The sequence below is a fragment of the Gordionus sp. m RMFG-2023 genome, chromosome 1 (genome assembly GCF_954871325.1).
Source record: "Gordionus sp. m RMFG-2023 chromosome 1, tfGorSpeb1-WG-v2, whole genome shotgun sequence".
Taxonomy (NCBI): Eukaryota; Metazoa; Nematomorpha; class Gordioida; order Chordodea; family Parachordodidae; genus Gordionus; species Gordionus sp. m RMFG-2023.
The window spans coordinates 62,436,713-62,454,533 of record NC_088775.1 but is presented as its reverse complement, the minus strand read 5'-3'; the positions used below and the strand labels follow the sequence as shown (position 1 = coordinate 62,454,533).

At 26.8% G+C, this 17,821-nt stretch overlaps 1 protein-coding gene across 3 annotated transcripts in view; it reads right to left on the bottom strand.

Moving 5' to 3' along the window:
- LOC135931521 (succinate dehydrogenase [ubiquinone] iron-sulfur subunit-like) overlaps positions 1 to 14,858 on the bottom strand; it is a 57,541-nt gene extending 42,683 nt beyond the window's left edge. For all 3 annotated transcript variants that reach the window (XM_065468694.1, XM_065468692.1, XM_065468695.1), the window contains exons 1-4: positions 14,676 to 14,858; positions 14,576 to 14,631; positions 14,450 to 14,535; positions 14,167 to 14,411 (exon numbers count right to left, since the gene is read on the bottom strand). In XM_065468694.1, the coding sequence (XP_065324766.1) occupies positions 14,167 to 14,411; positions 14,450 to 14,535; positions 14,576 to 14,631; positions 14,676 to 14,831 (543 nt within the window). In that variant the 5' untranslated portion in view covers positions 14,832 to 14,858. The remainder of the gene's footprint in view (positions 1 to 14,166; positions 14,412 to 14,449; positions 14,536 to 14,575; positions 14,632 to 14,675) is intronic.
- Positions 14,859 to 17,821: the final 2,963 nt, after the last annotated feature.

Here is a 17,821-nt window from a genome sequence, read left to right as displayed (position 1 = left end):
TAGATGGGATATATTTCCGAGATTCATTTTCCAATTTAAAAATATCCCCCAATAAATAATTTAAAATCGAGGTTCCAAATCCCCAAGGATTATATATCCTAATACTATTATTAGTGTTGTTTATCGGATTAGCCGAGTCTGCTCGAATAGAGCTGACCCAAAAAACGACCTCGACCCAAAATATGGGTCGTTTTTTTCGACCTCGACCCGAGTCCAAGCCGAAAAAAACGACCTCGACCCAAAATATGGGTCGTACTTTTCGACTCAGACTTGAAGTTTATTTTTTTAAGGCCAATGTGTAAAAATATATTTTGCAAACATGTTAAATTAAAATTTCAGTGAAGATGTACGATATGAAAGTGACAATTATTTTAATCGTCATTTTTGAACATTTTTCAATTTTTTTTAGACAAATACAAATGGGTAGCAAATGTGTTAAAATAAAATTTCTTTGAAGATGTACCATAGGAAAGTGACAATTGTCATAATCGTCATTTTTGAACCTTTTTCAATTTTTTTTAGACATATGGGTAAAAATTTTGTAAACATGTTAAATTTAAACTTCAGTGAAGATGTACCATAGGAAAGTGACAATTGTCATAATCGTCATTTTTGAACTTTTTTCAATTTTTTTAAGGCAAATGGGTAAAAATAATAAGATTTTTACTATTTGATTAAATAGAGTTTAAAAATAATTATGACTTTTATCACTTTTCTATGGCTTTTATTGAAATTTTAATTAACTAGTTTATAATTTATATTTCAACCATTTTCTTAAAATATTCCAAATAAATTATCAACATGGCTATTTTAATTTTTTCAAGGTTTCATCACTGAAAAATTGATTAAACATGTTTACAAAATATATTTTTACCCATTTGCTTAAAAAAATTCAAAAAAGTTTAAAAATGACGATTATGACAATTGTCACTTTCCTATGGTACATCTTCACTGAAATTTAAATTTAACATGTTTACAAAATATATTTTTACCCATTTGTCTAAAAAAAATTCAAAAATGACGATTATCACAATTGTCATTTTCCTATGATACATCTTAGCTGAAATTTTAATTTAACATGTTCAAAATATATTTTTACATATTTGCCTTAAAAAATAAACTTCAAGTCAGAGTCGAAAAAAACACCAAACTCCAAGTCTGAGTCGTAAAAAACGACCCAAACTTCAAATCTGAGTCGGAAAAAACGACCTATATTTTGGGTCGAGGTCGTTTTTTTCGGCTTGGACTCGGGTCGTGGCCGAAAAAAACGACCTATATTTTGGGTCGAGGTCGTTTTTTTCGGCTTGAACTCGGGTCGAGGTCGAAAAAACGACCCGAACTTTGGGTCAGGGTCGCGACTCGCGGCGTTTTAACAACACTAACTATTATATAGTATATGTCCATTTATAAATAACATAATTATGTTATTTTCAAATATACCTTTTTAAAATAAATAAAATGATTATCACAAAAAAATATATTATCGATCGTTAAAAAATTGTGTTTTAAAATAAAACTCGTTTTTAAAAAAATGTTGAAATAATTTTGAACGTGAACGTATTTTTTTCAAAGAAAGGGTCCGTTTTGGTTAACTAGTTTCACAGTTTTATAATGATTGATTTTACGGTTTTTGAATTAATTTGTTCAGTTTTTAAATCACGTTCTCGCAGTTTTATAATAATTAATTTCAGTTATAAATAAAATTATTTTCAATTTTTGTTAGATTTTACAGAATGTACCGGATTTGGTAAAAAAAAATAGTATTTGTCCTGGTCAATATAAACACTAACCCTAATTTTTATTGCATCAGTAAAGGTGGTCCACAAGTTTGGCATCAGGCCTTAGCCTGAACTGCGTAGTTTAGTAAAATCTAATAGAGACTTAGGATTGCTGTTGATCGCATTCGTGAGCGAATTTCGTTTTTTTTTGGAAAAAAAATTATGGCGAATTTTTTAAGAAAAATAATCAGCTGTTTCCTTTATCACATTTATAATATTTTACAGTAACTTTCTATATTCAAGGAACTAATATCCTTACCAAACTTAAAGTTCCAAAATCAGCTTCAAAATCTTCAAGTTCTAATTTAATGAGACACTTGATTGTAATATTTATTAATTTATAATAATTAAATTTTAAAGGTGTTTTTATTATTTTAAAAATTTTTATATAAATAAAAATATTTTTTATTCACTATATTATATTGTATTTATATGCATCAAAACTAAACTATTAATTTTAAACATGGCTAATATATTGTGTTAAAAATATAAGGCATTTATTTATATTAAATTAAATAGTAAATGAATTTTTTAAGAAAAATTTATCCATAAAGTTATGAACATGCGTTGAAGGTGAACGTTGAACGCGAATGAGTTCGATTTTTGTCAACGAAGGTTGAACGCGTTTGATTTCTTTAGAAATGCTTACAGTACTAGTACAATAATTCATCAAAGCAGATTAAAATAAACTAAAAATATTGTAATTGTTATATCGATAATAATTAGAGGCCTGCAAACCTGGCTCTAAGTTAATTTTTCTAAATTTACCCGGGCCGGACCTAAACATTTAAAAAAATTTTCTAATACCCGGACCGGGCCATATATTTTAAATTACATTATTAGCTATAAAAATTAAAAATAAATGTAATATAATTTTAAAAGAATTCGGGTCGGGCCGTGCTAATGGTTTTTTTACTTGTCTCTGATATTAATATAATCATTAGTTTTAGTGAAGATGCTTTATCTTTATTTACATTTAATGTAGTGGAGAATAATCGTATTTTGTCTTGTTTTCTTTACAGAGTAAGATACAATTTTTATAATAAACAATTAAAGAAATAAGTCATTGTGTATATATTTTTGTATATTATTTACAAAAAATGATGATCTTATATATTACTAGCTGATAGCCCGTCAAGTATAAAAGGAAATCAGAATTTTATCTTTAATTTGGTGATGAATGAATCCCCCTTTATTTGATGATAGATAACAGCCTATCTTATGAAGTGTGAATCAGAAATGTGCTTTTATTTGGATGAGTGCTTAGGAATAAGTATACAATAAAATGGTCTCAAATTAGTAGGCCAACTTCAACCATTAATAGATTAAAATATGATCTATATAAAGTTTTAGGTGAAAGTCAATTTTTGGCTACAAAACTAATCTTGATTGACTATATTATTTTATTATAAATTATGAAATGACCAATATTTTTACGTTCCTTACCAAGATCGAACCTGGGACCTTCTGTTTCCAAGCCAACATCATAATCCACTAGGCCACCCCGGGGATAATAAATATATAGAAAATATTTATAGTTAAATAACCGACTTCCCACATATTTGATATCCATGTGGTCAAGCTTCGTATTTCAATGAATGTAAGTTGTTTCTGGTGTAGGGAATGGGGACATATAAAGTTCCATTGCCAACAAATGAGATAAAGACGCAGGAGGACCCGGAAGATCCGAGGGAATGATCTACTAGAATACAGATGACACCAACTCCCCAGATGTCCGGAAGATTTGAAGAAGGTGCAAACAGCCAGGTGGGAAAAGGCTCGTAATAGAGGGCAAGGATAATATATTTAGAAGTAAAGGATATACCTCTGCCTACCAGAATCAACAGTAGGGAGGAGTCTGAACTGTTGTCCAAGACAAGGGAGGAAATTAGAAGGTCTTTGGAGGTAATTGTATATAATTATGTCGAGAAACATAAGAAAACAAGTTTAGAAAGAGTGGAATATTTATGGATCACAGCCCAATATTTGAAAGGATCTGTTGTGATATTATCATTTATTACTTCAAATATTGGTTCCTTGAGATAATTTTCAGTTTCAAAAGAATACAGGAAATTTTCAATGGTATTGCTAATTAAATTAAACTCTTTATTTGCTTTAACATCACAGTATAAGCTCCCCACAAACTAAATATACTAGTTGAATTATTTTCTAATATGGATGGAATTTATTCTATGTCCATATTTTGATTTTCTAATACTATAAATAATAAAAACAATATTTAAATAAATTTAATTTTTGACGTAGAGTGAATGAATTAATTTCCTAACAAGAGTTTCGGTTAATGTAATATATATTTGGTTTCCCATACAAAAAAGGAAAAGTGTTAAATAAAAAAAAGGAAATGTCCAATCAAAAAAGGAAAAGTTCCAAAGGCTTAGAAAAAGTGTCAATCAAAAAAAGAAAATTCCCATTTAAAAAATAATTTTTCTAAATTTTAGTTTTTTAAAATTTTTCCTCTTATTTTAATTCTAACTTTTTGAGATTTAATTTTTTTTATTTCTTAATCTTTTCTCAATTTTTTTCTTCTCATTTTTAATCATTCTTTTTTGCCTTATAAAAATAATTTATTTATCTTCCCCAAGGCCTTAGGCAGGAATTTTCATTTAGGGGGGGGGGCACTATTTTTTTTAAATAAAACAAATAATTAAGCATTCATAGTTTTTGCTATTTAAAAATTATTAATGTTATATGAATACAAAATAATACTATAATATGAATATACAAAATAATACTATAATATAATATAACGATTTTTATTTTTAAATTTTAACATAAATAAATTAAAGGATAAATTTTTTCCATAAGCCATCAATACTAAATTTTGTTTACTTTTTCTTTCATCGACCCTCTAGTGCTCGATAGAACTCTGTTTATTATAGAGAAAGAAGCCCCGCAAGAAGCCGTTAGTACCCCAATAATGATGACTGCTGAGTAGCATTTATACAATTCTCTTAGATGCATGATGATATTTTTTTATACATAATATTTAGGATATTTTCAAAATTATGTGTTTCTTTAACTTCTGCAGCTAATAATCCTTTGGCTATTTTCATTTCATGATGTAAAGTTTCCATATTTAAGTTTAATAATTATAATAATTGGGCCATTTTGTCCGATATAAAATAATCACTATCAAAGGGGGACAATGCACTAAAACTTGATAGAAGATTATAATCATCTTGTGTAAATCTATCTAAAAAATTATCAACAAAGTAATCAATAATTTCATAATAATTCCATTTTAAAGAACTCCGATGTAATCAAATTGTAATTTAGTTTCGGCTAAAAAATCTTGGAAATTTATAGCCTTTTTACCTATGCTTTATGATTTGTGGGGAGTGAGATTAAATTTTACTAAAAGTTTTTCAGCCTTTATTCTAATCAAATCAATAGAATTATTGCTTCTTATATTTTTTTTATTATATTGATCGTGGAATCATTACAATTTTTAGCATCCACTTGATAAGTACCTACTGACTGTAGAAACATATAGTGGATATATTGTTATTAATATCATAAATTATAATGGCTAATATAACGTAATTTATATTAACGTATTGAGATAAAAGACCAGAGGTTTCGACAGAATCATGAGTGGAAACCTCTGAATTAAGAGTTCCATTAGAAAAGTAAACTAATACTTCACCAATAGCCTCAAAATTAACATAAATTATGCGAGATGTTTCTAAATGACCAGTCCACCTCTGGTCTAAAAGTCTCTTAAGAGTATGGCCTGTATATTTACAGGTAACGTTAAACCGCCTAAAAAATTATGCAATGCATTGAATAAATTAAAAAAATTATAAATTATAACAATATTATACCAATTTTGAGCCACAATATGCAACATGTGGTTGTAGAAATGTATAAAAGTAACTTTTTTATGAATTTTATTTTTGAAGTAGGGTTTGCACTCCTCCATTTCGGCCAGACATAACGTTTGCACCATCATATGCCTGGTTTATCATATTCGTTGAATTAATATTTAACTCATTAAGTTGCTTTAAAATGCAATTAGTAATGCTTTCAGCAGAAAGACACTATAAATTAATAATTCTTATTAAATTTTCTTGGACTTCTCCAGAAAAAATATAAATAATATTATGCTCAGGTTTTCACAATCTAATGCATCTTTTGTCACATCAGCCTTAAGACAAAAAAAGGCATCTCACTTTTGTTATATTTATCTGAAATAATTCAAGCACCATATCTACCATAATAGATATTTTTGAATCTGGGTGATGTATATCACGTATTTTAATATATAAATTTCGTATTTTTATTTAATTCAGAATCTTTTTGGATAGTGTATGAAAACATTGCTATAAATAGTCCAGAAAGAATAAATTATGTTTTCTACATTTGCAGCATCCGTAATTTTTCTTGAACCAGTCCCACGGAAAGGTAGCTCCTGTATGTTAAGAAATATCATGCTTGATTTAAGATCGTAAAAATTACGGTTAATTTGTTAGCTTACCAAAATTGGTGTTATCTCACTATTATCTTTATATTGCTAAAATATTCACCGCTGTTTTAAATAACTGGTTATATCGGGCTTAGATAATATTATTTTGTCTAAGATCTTAATCGGACCATTTTTAAAAATCGGCCCAAATCGAGCTGTTTAGCAACACTGCACAATAATTACCAAATTTTATAAAAATTTAATAAGAACCTTTTTTATTTTAATAAATATTTACTAATCGGTATCAATCTGTTTCCTTAGATTTGATATATATATATATATATCAAGTCTTGAGTAACCACTTGATTAGCTTCAGAAAATTCCGGTTTTTTATGATTTGCACCCAGATCTATATCAGAGACTTTCAAAAGATAATAATATTTTGATTGAACCATAATAAATAAAATAATTGTCATTGAAATAAGTACAATTTAAACATTATAATTAAGCGCCTATATAATGTAATACACAAACACACATGATGATGATAAAATATGAATGAATGATGATTTATTATTGGATAAAAATAGAACAGGATAGGAAGAAATTTACAAACAAGACATGTTTTTTGAATATATATTTAAAATTTATTTTAAAAATATAAAAATAATCAATTACAAAAATTTTTTTAAATTTGGGGGCCGGAAAAATTTATGGGGGCCAGGTTTGGGGCCAAAAAATTTTTGGGGAGGGCCTGCCTTCCCCCCGTGGCTACAGCCCTGATCTTCCCTCTCATTTTTCTTCAATTTTTATATCACATAATTTTATTTTTTAACCTACATAATAATTTTTTGACTTTTTATTATTTTTGGCATATAAAATTATCTTATTATAATTACGATGTATAGATGTTAGCGACAATGTGTACTTTAAATCATTTTCGAGCTAGTTTTTTTTTAAAATTTAAAAATCGGATTTTACCGAAAATGTATTCCATAATTTTTCGAATACCTACCCTATGAATTTCAGATAGGTTTGCCATAAATTTTTGAGCTTAATTTAATTTATTCGTTTTTCCATAGATTTTTCATATAAATTATAAATGATTCAAAAATTAACGATATAATTATCTTCAATTCATAAGAGTATTCTAAACATTCTGGATTACATTTCGGGTAAAATCAGATTTTTAAATTCAAAAAAACTCGCTCATAAAATGATTTAAAGTTGAAAAAATAACACTTTGCCGGAAAAAAACAAACTGACGCTAACATATATAGTCATAAGAAACAAAAATTTATATTAATCATTAATAATTTCCCCTCTTCTACATTTTGAAATATAGGCCTTCATATTTCTAAAATAATTCTTTGAATTATCCTCAGATATTCCTCGCTCTCTATATTAATTCCTCCTTGTTATTAGAATTTTTATTTCTGACAAAATCATTACATTGAAAAAACATATTTTCAATGATATTAAAATAAGTGATGTATGGTGGTAAATATTTTATTCTAAGCCATCTCCTCTCAATCGATTCACTAATTTCATGGTTAAAATGAAATAGAACATTTATGAAAACAAAAATCATATTCATTTTATTATTTTTTTCAAAATGATTTAATATTTCATTTACAAAGTTGCTAAAGTGCATAGCTTTAGAGGGGCAATCAAGAATCTAGAATCTGAATATTCCCGCAATTGTGAAAGCAGCAATGATAATACAATCCATTGCCTTTATCTCTTCGACATTTTAATAAAGTGCAATCCAAATTTATACAATTCAATATACATTCTTATTTAATTTCTTGTGCGGATATGAGCCTCCTTTGGATAAACTATATTTTATTCCATTCTTGAATTGAAAGTACTTTATATTTGTCATAGTTTTATAGCTTACTATAAAATATGATGCTATATCACACTCTCTTATTAACGCGTCAATTATTAGAGCTAAAAAATTTGATTGCCAAATCGAAATAAAAATATTAGAAGAGAATAAAAATAAAATAAAAAAATTGGAAAAATTTATCTTTATCGATGTGAGTGGGTTTTCAATATCAATGAGGCGGTTATATGGATATTTACAAATAAATAAAAATGTCCAAGGGATAGACAATGAATTATACTATCATTGCTGCTCTCACGATTGCGGGAATATTCAGATTCAAGGTTCTTGATGGCCCCGGCAACGCTATACACTTTAGCAACTTTGCAAATGAAATATTCTAAATCATTTTGAAGAAGATAACATGATGAATGATTTTTGTGATGGATAATGTTCCAATTCATCATAACCATACAATTAAGGAATCGATAGAAAGAAGAGAGCATACAATAAAATATTTATCACCTTACGGTTCATCTCTTAATCCCATTGAAAATGTATTTTTCATTGGAAGGATTTTGTCAATCAAAATCTCAATAAGAGGAGGTAATTCGTTTAATAGAGCATGGAGAGAGAGGAATATCTGAGGAAAATGCAAAGAATTATTTTAGAAATATGGAGACTTATATTCCAAAATATAAAAGAGGGAAAATTATTAATGATTATATAATTTTGTTTCCTATGTATTATACATCGTAATTATAATTAAATAATTTGATATGCAAAAAACCTAAAAAAATTGTCAATTAGGGGAAAATTAAAAATAAATAAATAATTTTAAAAAGCAAAAAAGAATCAAAAATGTAAAGGAAAATAAATTGAGAAAAGATCAGAAAAATAGAGATTAAAAGAGCTTTAACCCTTTCGGTCGCGGTAGTGCAAATATAAAACCACCTTTTAACCTTTATATCTTCTAAAGGAGTTGATCATATAAAATGAAACCACCACGAATATATATTAAAAGATATTCTTTTTCATATGTTTGTGGAGGAGTTATTTTTTAATTTTTTTTTTCGCGCCTTTATTTCAAAATACGTTTTTTACGGTGATTTTTCTTAAAATTCCAATTTTAATTATAAGTATATTTATCAAATATTTTTAAATATATATATTCCTCACTATTTTATCTATCTTTCTAATATTTATTTTTGCTCAAATAAATAATATTTATATATTATTTTGATCTTTTTAATGTGGTATATTAAACTAACCACTGCCACTTAACAACAATATTTTTAATATTTATTTTTTTAAATAATTGATAAATTTTGCCAACTCATTTCGCAATAATTTTAGCTTGTTATATATATGGATGATTATCTGGACATTCCATCTGAAGGTTCTTCGTTAGACAACTCATCCACTGATTCCGAAGATGATTATGAATCGGATACACGTTACCAAATTGATAGTGATGATTATGAATCGGATACACCTTATCAAATTGAAATTGATGACAATTCTGAACAAGATGCGTATGATCAATCTGCTACAAACCATAATAATCCTATCTGGTCCAAGAAATATTCTTCACAACCAGCATTAGAATTTGATAAAATATCAGGTCCAATATCATCTTTAAAAACGGACCCATTGTATCCATCAGATATATATAAGAAATTTATTAATGATTCTCTAATAAATACAATTACATTCAATACCAATTTATATGCCCAACAAAAAAATATTAAATATCAACCAACTAATCCTACAGAAATAAGAAAATTTTTATGTCTTCATATACTCTTTGGAATTAAAACTATGGCAAATTACAAAGATTATTGGAGTTCTAAACCAGAATTCCATGACAATTTTGTTTCATCCATAATGAAAGTAAAACGTTTTATTTGGCTTATGGCCCACATCCATATAAATGACAATATCTTAGAACCATCGAGAAATGATGAAAATTATGATAAATTATACAAAATAAGACCATTCATTGATAATATCCGTTCCTCTTGCTTGAAATATTTTCTTCCCTCGGAATATCAAGCAATTGACGAAGGAATGATTAGGTTCAAAGGCCGTATAGGATTTAGGCAATACATGCCTAAGAAACCCACGAAACGCGGTTTCAAGGTAATGTGTAAATTTTGTCATTATTTATTTCGGCTAAACTATATTTTTAGGTTTGGGTGAGATGCGATAATTCAGGATATATGAATGATTTTAATATCTATGTTGGGAAAAATAAAGAGGTTGAAAGTAATCTTGGTTATAATGTTGTAACAAAGTTTTGTGAAGGACTTCAAAATCATAAAATATTTTTCGATAATTATTTTACGAGTTATACTCTAATGGCCGATTTAAAAAAGAAAGGTATATATGCTAGCGGAACACTAAACAAAAATAAGAGATACTTGCCCATAAAGAATATGGAAACAAAATTAAAAAGAGGTGAGTTTGACTGGAGAAGTGACAAAAATAATATAAGTATAATTAAATGGCGAGATAATCGTGACGTATTTATAATGTCCAATTATATTGATCCGAGATCAGTGGATACTGTGAAGAGAAAAAATAAAAAAGGGGAAGTTTTTGACGTAAAATGTCCAATAATGATAAAGATGTATAATAAATATATGGGGTCTGTTGACCATTTCGACCATTTAAAGTCTTTATATGAAATTTCGCGAAAGTGGCGAAAATGGTGGCTACCAATATTCTTTTGGCTGATAGATGCGGCGATTATCAATTCATTCATAATATACAATATTCTTACAGATAATAAACTCTCATCGAAAGAATTCCGAAGACAAATAATTGCTAGCGAATTGGCATACTGTAAAAATGTTAATAGGGATGATAATATTCATAATGATAATAATTATATATCAATGCAAAGAAAAAATAATAAACCTTATATCCTTCCAGAAATTAGACTAAAAAATTCAGCTCATCAACCTCAGGCAGGAACCTCACGAAGGTGTACCTTCTGTAGTACAAAGTTAAATCCCAGAAGAACAAGGTGGTCGTGCAAATCATGCAACGTACCACTCTGTCTAAATAAAAATAGAAATTGTTTTGAAAGTTTCCATAAGGTGTCAATGATATGAATTTAAAACCACCAGGGAGAGCCGCCATTTTGAATTTAAAAAACTTTTTTTGTGTGTTTTATATTATATTATATTAGAATCAATAAAAAAATTAGTAAATATCGTGTTGCATCATATTAATTTTATGAGGGAACCTAAAGGGTTAAGAGATTAAAAAAGTTAAAAATATGTAGAAGATAACATTATAAGGAGAAAATTGGGACTTTTCTTTTTTTGAATGGGAAACCCTGTAAATAGTTATTGTATATAAAGTAGAGATCTGCCCTATTTTTTAAAAAAAATCAGGCTCGGGCTGGGTCGCGTCTATTATTTTTTAAAAAGATTCAGGCCAGGCCTTAGAATTTTTTTTTAAATATATCTAAATTTATCAATTTCATGTTGAATTTTTTATGAAAAATAAAAATATTTAATTTTATTTATAGAAACTTGAAGCCATATAACATATATCGTTTATTTTGAATTATTTATAAAAATTAATTTCTATATTTATAATAAATTCGGGCCGGGCCGGTAAATTTTTTCAAAAATAATTTCAGGTTCGGGCCGGCAAAATTTGTTAAAAAAATTTCGGACTGGGCCGAGCTTGAAAAATTAGGCCCGATGCAGATCGCTAATATAAAGTATTGATTAAATTTAAAAAAGGATTGCTTCAAATAGAGGATCCATAATTGTTCCTAGGAAGTAAATTTAACTATAATTATAAGAAAAACGTTTAGTATTATATTGCATCTTTCATAGTTTGGATACCTTTATAAATTTTATAAAAATTATAACCAGAGATGTTTAGAGGGGGGTCTAACCCTCTCCCTGCTAATTTTCTTGATTTTTAACATATAGACTGAGGTTCACCACTAATAGATAGTAGTGATAAATAGCTCCTTTTTTTTAGTATTTGAGCTAACTCTAAAAAGGTTAAACCAAATTTTTAAGCAAAGACTTTCATCTTATCTTCGATAAAGATTTAAACATAAAGGATACTTCAATCTTGAAAAAAATATATACTCTCGGCTATGGGTTTTGTGAATTTTTTCGATTGATGGGATTAAGCCAATTAACAACATTACAGGCCAGAAATAGTCCAAATTTACTGATGTTGCTCGATTCAAAAATTAAACTTTTATTTAAAAATATCCAAAACTAGTAACATGCAGTCCTGTCTTATGAATAGATATGAAAATGAGAGTAAAATGACTTGAATAATAAAATTATTTTTTTATATAAAATATTTCCAATATATTCTTAAATAAAAAAGAAACTTGGCCTATAAACTTAGAAGTATGATTTGGCGGGAAGCAAATACAAAAAAAATCAGCCAAATATTCAAATTAAATGAATATGAAATATTTCTGAGTTTTGACCATATTTCGATGAAGATATTCCTATTGAAAAATTTAAAAAATTCCTTAGCAGTTACTGTCTAATTTGAAAGGGACTTTCATCTTATGATTTCAATCATTGTAAATAATCGAGAGAGTTTAAAAGTAAATGATCTGCCAAATTTAATTTTTATAAATATTAATGGACCTTCAATATTGGAATGGATTCCAGATCCATGCATCAAAATATGGGAAAGGAATCATTGTGGAGCAAATATAATCTTTCAAAAAAACAACCAAATGAAGAAATGAGAATGGAAATTTTCTAAAATTTATATTTATATGTATTTTTAATTTATAAATATATTGGTGTGATTAAATTTAATTATTTTTAAAATATAATATAAATAAATAATTTATTCATATTCATAATAAAAAAATTTAATAATATATTTTAAAAAATTGTAGCCACCCACCCCATCAAATTCTTAAGCAATACACCATTGTCCATTGACCATGACACCATTTTATAGTTTGTATTGGCAAATTTAATAATAAAGATAAATAATCGGCCCAATCTAATAAAAAATATTGATACACCTCTGTCTGAGAGTAATAAAAAAACAATAGTATATAATTAAAAAATTTAAGTAAATGACATATTTATGTATTAATTTTTCATTAAGAAATTATTTTTAATGGGGGGGGGGAGCTGATTTTGAGGGCCTGGGTCTCAAATATTGTCCCATCACCCTGCCAGATGGTCCAAAGCCCAGCTATAATTTCTAAAAACATTGGGCTTGGTTCAGGCTTAATTTTTTTTTAAATTTAGTCAAGTATAAGGTCATATTTTTTCTTAAATTTTGTGGGCTCAAAAAATATTTTATAAAAATAAAATTGAAAATGTATTATTAATTTTGATATTATAATAAAATTATATTTAAAATTTCACTGGAATTAAGACAAAAGAATTTTTTGATTTATCTTTATAAAAATGTGTTATTTATATTTTTTAATAATTCTTTGGCAGGAGTCAGGACTTATAAATTTTGGGCAAGGCCCAAGTAAAACTATGGGTTAGATCAGGTCAAGTAAGAGTCAGGCTAGGATTTAAATTTAATAAAAATTATGGGCCTAAATAAAATTGAATTTGTATGACTCTACACCCTATGAAATGGCTTTGGAATTTTTTTTACTATTTATTAAATTTTAATTAATAAAGGATGAAATTTGTGAAAATTTAAACAAGTTTAAGTTAAAAATAGACTTCTAGCTACTATAGTAACTGTATATTTACTATTTATCATGCATTTATTGTTAGTTATTTTTATGTAATTGATTACATTAATTAACTATTTGTCTTGCATTTAATTATTAGTTATTTTCATGTATTTTATTTATATTATTATTTATTGTTTGTTTTAATAATAAATTACAATTTATTACACAATTATAATATAAAAGTAAGTTATTAACCTATGGTATTTGTTATTTTATATTATTATTATAAATAATATAATAGTATGTATTTTCGATATAATTGGAACTTACATATTCTTATTTAGAATAAAAGGATTAAGGTATTAAAATGTAAACAAATTTATAAAGGCTACATCATTAAGCTTTATATGCCTAAAAATTTCAAAAGAAATCATTAAGAAGCTTTTTATTAATAAAACTAAATTTTATTATATATTACCAATTTGGCTCTATCTTCAGGACTCTGATATAATTGTTTATGTGATGGCAATTCCTTTCTTTGAAGATAAGGTTCAATAGAAGCATACTGTTGGTAAAAATTATTCATATCTGGAACTAAATCCTTAATAACAAACATATGTGGAAGTGGATATATTTTAGTAACATTATAAGTTTTATCTATACTCATGGTACATGCAAGTGTATTGGATCCTGATATATTCATTGCACATGAGCCACATATACCTTTAAAATTTTATAGTAAAATAAATAAGAATAAGAACCCTCTCGACATGAACGTCTAAAAGTTAGTGTTGGATCAATTTCATTTTTAATTTTAATCAATGCATCAAGGACCATAGGCCCACATCTTTGTATAGTATTACAATAAAATTCCATTTATTATTTACTTATTTAAATCCAGCTCATAATTTTGCATATATGGTGTATTCTTTATACTTGGATTCTTTAAATATTTATTAGATACAAAATTTACAATGTAATATAAACCCAGCGATAGACTGAAAATATTTTCTTTGGATTTTTATCATGTGTAATGGCTGAAGATGATGTTGTATAACTAGCAATTGAATTTACTAATAAGCCTCTGATATTAACACATTTATATATATAGCATAATGAAAAATTCTTAAATTGTAGAGCCATAATAAAGATAGGTGTTCTTTGGATTTGCCTAACTATGATCGTAAAGTCATATGATCGTAAAGTCATATGATCGTAAATTTATTCCATTTTTTTCTGATTGGTCTATTTTAATCGCGGTAAATTCATTCATTCATTCATTCATTACTACGCCAGTTCATCACCCACCAGGAGTTGTAGCGTGCACCAAGTATATTCACTAGTATATAGATCCTATACATGATGTATACCCGTTTTATTATAGTGGACGGTACCACTATTTAGTCAGCTAGCATAGTAAAGAAGAGAGGAGTAAGAAAGAGGGGATCTATTAGTTCCGTTACCGGCAAGATAGTGTTAAGAATTGTAACCAATATCAATAATAATGTACCTGACGCCTGGTAAGATATTTAAGAGATGGAAAAAAAGTAATTCTTATGTTAGGTAATTTATCCTTATAAGATAACATTATATCTATATAACGTGTTCTATTCCGGAGACATCCAACTTCCATGTAATTGTAATCCCAAATCCTGACCCATTATCCTAAAGAGCATACTAAATTTGTCTGATATTTACCTTCTTTTTACCTTAATTATTTTTGTCATTCTAGAGTCAATAGTGCCCCATAAATCCTAGAATTATTTCCTAAACTTTTACATTGAATTCCAAAATCGTAATATTGACTCTAGATTTTTGTAAAATCAAAGGATAAAATCATATAAAACATTATGCTTAATATTGTAGCTGATAATTTAAGACAATTTATTTAAAGAAGAAATGCATCATTGCAAAGTATGATATATTATATTAAATTTAAATTGATTAAAAAAAAATATTTTTAGATAACCCAATCAAATATATCAAATCTAATAAACGTAAGGATATACTCTGCTATAACCTATTGCAATATACCATACCATACATAGAAAAGCTGAGCCTACAGTGGTAGAACCATGCTTTAGTTGTCCCCACCGCTGCAGAAGGAGAGATTGTAAAGGCAGAGGTAAATTAGTAGGTTGTTAATTTGAAGTGACACAAAATCATCTAACAGCTGAAGGTATATTTAATACTAAGCCTATCTAGATAACTTACATTAATTTAGGTAGATTCTCGATGTATATCTTGTACAGATCAGAATACTAACATACCCAGTAGCTCATCTAGTAATCAATAATTAACTAATAAAATAATTATTTTTGAATAAACAAGCTAATACAACCCAACAAATAAAACCACAACAGATACAGCCCCAAAAATTACACCAATTACCAGAAATAACTTTTATACTTCAGTTTCAAGTAACAAAAATTGTATAAATTAATAATCCATAGGCGTAGCCGGGGGGTGGACAATGGGAAACCCCCCCCCCCCATTCAGAAATTTATCACTTTGTGAATATCATTTTAAACTAATAAAAAATATCCCCCTTAGTCTTCCCCCCACTCCCTGACCCACAAAAATGTATGCATATATCTTAAACAATAATTCGAAAGAAAGAATGTAAAAGTTAATATTTTTTTTATAAACTATTCATCATAATTTATACATTTTTGGAAAAAAGCATTTATTTATAAAAAAAGTGAACCAAAAATGTTTTTAAGAAATGGAATATAAGCCAAAGATAAGTCTAAAGGCAAAAGTGAAATGTATTATAATTATTAATAATAGATCCATAAAATTACTAAATAATATAAGATATCAAATATAATTTTTTATAAAGTGAGTAATTTTAATTTATTTATCTTAATAAAAGTAAAATATAATTATAAAACTAATGATGAAATTAAATCATAAATTAAATAAAAAAATTAAAGCACAATACAAACAGTGGAATATTATATGTCCTAGATTACATTTACAATATATCTAATTTTATCAATTATCATATGACAATCAAGTAATTTTTACCAATATAGGGAATCATATATTTTACAGAAAATTATATAATATTGATTAGGACATCAGAAAATATCTTTTAAAGACATTGTGAGATAAATAATATGAAGATTAATTTTTAATATCATCATTTTTTAATTAAAATAAATCGATGGCGTTAAATAATTGAATGCAAATTGTTGCTATATTTATTATCAAGAGCATTGATTAGTTAATTTGTTAAAATACTAACTGTAATATATTCTCTAACTATCAAATATGTCTGTGAAAGTGAAATTTTACCTAGTATTTTGTAACTAATGTATAATAGAGGAATATCAACTATATGACTACTTACTTTTTATAAATAAATTTCTTATACTTGTTAAGAATATTAATATGTATGAACTTTAAATTTGACAAATTAATTACTCTTCACACTCAACTGCAGGAGCGTAACCAGGAATTTTCAGCTAGTGGGGTCAGCCTCTTACTTGAGGGGGCCACTATTTTTTTAAAATAAAACAAATAATTAAGCATTCATAGAAATTTTTTGCTATTTTTATAAAAAATTTATTAATGTAATATAAATACAAAATAATACTATAATATGAATGAACAAAATAAAACTATAAATTTTGTATTATTATTTTTCCATAAGCCATCAATACTAAATTTTGATTACGTTGATCTTTCATCGACTCTCATACTCGATACTCTCTTTATTATTTTTATATATAATATTTAGGATATTTTCAAAATTATGTGTTTCTTTAAATTCTGCAGCTAAAAATCTTTAGCTATTTCCATTTCATGATATAAGTTTCATATTTAAGTTTAATAATGATTCAAATCGGGCCTTTTTATCCGATATAAAATAATCAGGAGCAATATTAAAACATGATAGAAGATTATAATCATCTTGTGTAAATCTATCTAAAAAACGATCAACACAAAGTAATCAATAATTTCATAATAATTCCTTTTTAAAGAACTCCAATTGGTTTCTTTTTCATAAATTGTAATTTGGTCTCGGCTAAAAAATCTTGAAAATTTATGGGCGTTATACGTGCCCTTGTTGATTTGTGGGGAGTAAATGTTTTTCAGTCTTAATTCTAATAAAATCAAAAGAATTA